The 2,248-nt window shown below is 56.8% G+C and overlaps 1 protein-coding gene across 1 annotated transcript in view; it reads right to left on the reverse strand.

Moving 5' to 3' along the window:
• Window positions 1–667: 667 nt before the first annotated feature.
• GUITHDRAFT_136063 (hypothetical protein) overlaps window positions 668–2,248 on the reverse strand; it is a gene marked incomplete at both ends in the record, with an annotated part of 4,666 nt that continues 3,085 nt past the window's right edge. The window contains 7 exons of the mRNA XM_005836312.1: window positions 668–748; window positions 1,036–1,090; window positions 1,218–1,270; window positions 1,448–1,563; window positions 1,792–1,905; window positions 1,927–2,063; window positions 2,088–2,185. Of these exons, the coding sequence (XP_005836369.1) occupies window positions 668–748; window positions 1,036–1,090; window positions 1,218–1,270; window positions 1,448–1,563; window positions 1,792–1,905; window positions 1,927–2,063; window positions 2,088–2,185 (654 nt within the window). The remainder of the gene's footprint in view (window positions 749–1,035; window positions 1,091–1,217; window positions 1,271–1,447; window positions 1,564–1,791; window positions 1,906–1,926; window positions 2,064–2,087; window positions 2,186–2,248) is intronic.

A 2,248-nucleotide genomic window follows, 5' to 3' on the forward strand; every position in this document is an offset into this window, starting at 1 on the left:
AGAGAGGGGGAGGTGTAGAGACTGAAAGGACCTGGAGCATGAGAGAGTCGTTGCGGATGAAATGGTCAGAAATCAAACTGCCGGAAGCTGACGAGTCCGTCGCCTGAACGTTTTGAGGATCGAGGAGAATCGACAAAGAAGATGCGAGAGGAAGGAGGAAAGCGAGAGAAGGGGCGAGGAGGAGGGAGATTGTGGATCAGGAGGAGGGAGGGAAGAGAGGAGAGGAGGAGGAAGGGAGGGAGGAGAAGAGGTTGTGACCTCGAAGGCAAGGGTTTGCTCGTTGTACTCGATGGAGAGATGAAGGGAAGAGACGGACGGATGCGTCTGCTTGTTGAGGACTGAAGGAAAGTAAGGAAGCGAAACGAGAGAAGAGAGAAGAAGGAGCGAGTGAGCGAGAAACTAAGGGAGGGAGGGAAGGAGGATCACCAATGTTGCACTTGGACGATCGACCGATGGTGAAGGCTCCATCAAAAGAGTTTACGATCCACCTGATTGAACCTCACTTCCTCGTCTTCTTCTCTGTCCCTCTCCCTCTCTCTTCACCTCCGATTGCTTGAATCTGAAAGCATCAATCGCCTGGGCCGTGCACATCAGCACCTCCTCCTCCGCTCCTTCCTCTCTTGGTCTTCCTCCTCTTGTCTCCCTCCTTTTCTTCCTCCTCCCATCCTCACATGTGAACTTTCACGGAAAAGTTGGGCCGAGTCTGCCGAGACCTCCTCGCCTCCTCTTCTCTCTTCATCTCAAAATGCTGCGACGCTTGTCAGACCCTCTCAACCTCCTCTCCTCCCTTCCCTTCCCTCCCCTTCTCTCCCCTCCTCCCCCCCTTCCTCCCTCCTCTTCTACCCGAGTCTCTGCCTCTGACATTGAGCTCATCCTCCCCCGCGAACGATTCCGCACGTCCTAGGCATCGGACCATCACAAAAGAAGAGAAAGAAACGGATGGAGGTTATGGGAGAGGAGGAGGAGGAGGAGGAGGAGGAGGAGGAGGAGGAGCTGGAGGAGGAGCTGGAGGAGGACAGGAAGGGAGGATCTCACCTTACGAAACAAGTTCCCGACTTCGGTTGCATTCGCCCGTTCGTGGATCTTGATGCTGATAAACGAACTTCAACCATGGAGGCGGAGCAGGAGCAGGAGCAGGAGCAGGAGCAGGAGCAGAAGCAGGAGCAGGAGCAGGAGCAGGATTAAGAAGAATCGAGGAGGAGCAGGGGCTGAGAGACCTGATATCGTTCCCCTCATAGTGCATGCCGAAGTCACCGACGGGCTCCTTCCTCTGCCAAAGGGATGAGAGCACAGAGAGGAGAGAGAGGAAAGGTGAACGAGGTTGAGGAGAGACGATGAAGCGAGTAGAGGGAGGATGAGAAGGAGAACGATGGGACGGGGAGAGGAGCAAGGACAACAGGAAGGCAGGGAGGAGGAGGAGGAGGAGGAGGAGAAGGAGGAGGAGGACCATGAGTCCCATCGAGTCATCCATAAAGTAATCCTGACGAGGAGGGTCAAGCCATGGGAGGACGAGAGGGTCGGTGTTTACCGAACCGACGGGAAGGTTCGAGCTGGGGCCAAGCGCTGTATCATGGCGATGCTGGAGGAGGGAAGAAAGGGAAGAGAGAAGAGAGAAGGGGAGAGAAGGGAGGAGGAGGATGGAACGAGTGAGGGAGGAGGGAGGAGGGACACAGGATGAGGAGAGGATGTGGAAGAGGAAGAACAGGAGCGGGAAGGAGAACAGGAGCGGGAAGGAGGGAGCAGGGAAGGGAGAAAGGCATCAGTGACAGACGACAAGGTCAGGTCTCTTACCTGTCTCGAGGATCGTCTCATCCGTCCCTTCCCATCCTCCATCCTCGCCAACTCCATCGGATCCGCACTCCTGCTCATCTCCTCCATGAAATCCCTTCCCTTCCCTCCCGTCCCCTGCCAACGAGCTCAGCACACCTTGTCTCCCCTTCCTCCCTTCCTCTTCCTGCCCACACGCTCCTCCTCCGTCCCCGTCCCCGTCCCCGTCCCCGTCCCCGTCCCCGTCCCCGTCCCCGTCCCCGTCCCCGTCCCCGTCCCCGTCCCCGTCCCCGTCCCTGTCGTCGCGCTTCTCTCCTCACCTTCTTTCTTCTTGCTGCAGCTCTTTCTCGTGACCTGCGGTCGTCATCTCTGCAGGGAAGTCAGAAGAAACGAAGGGGCTCCTCCTGCCGTCCACCACCTACATATGAAAAATGAACTGCGAACACAGCGTCAGTAGGATATCTCTTAAAGAGAAATAAGA

The sequence above is a fragment of the Guillardia theta genome (assembly GCF_000315625.1).
Source record: "Guillardia theta CCMP2712 unplaced genomic scaffold GUITHscaffold_18, whole genome shotgun sequence".
Lineage (NCBI taxonomy): Eukaryota > Cryptophyceae > Pyrenomonadales > Geminigeraceae > Guillardia > Guillardia theta.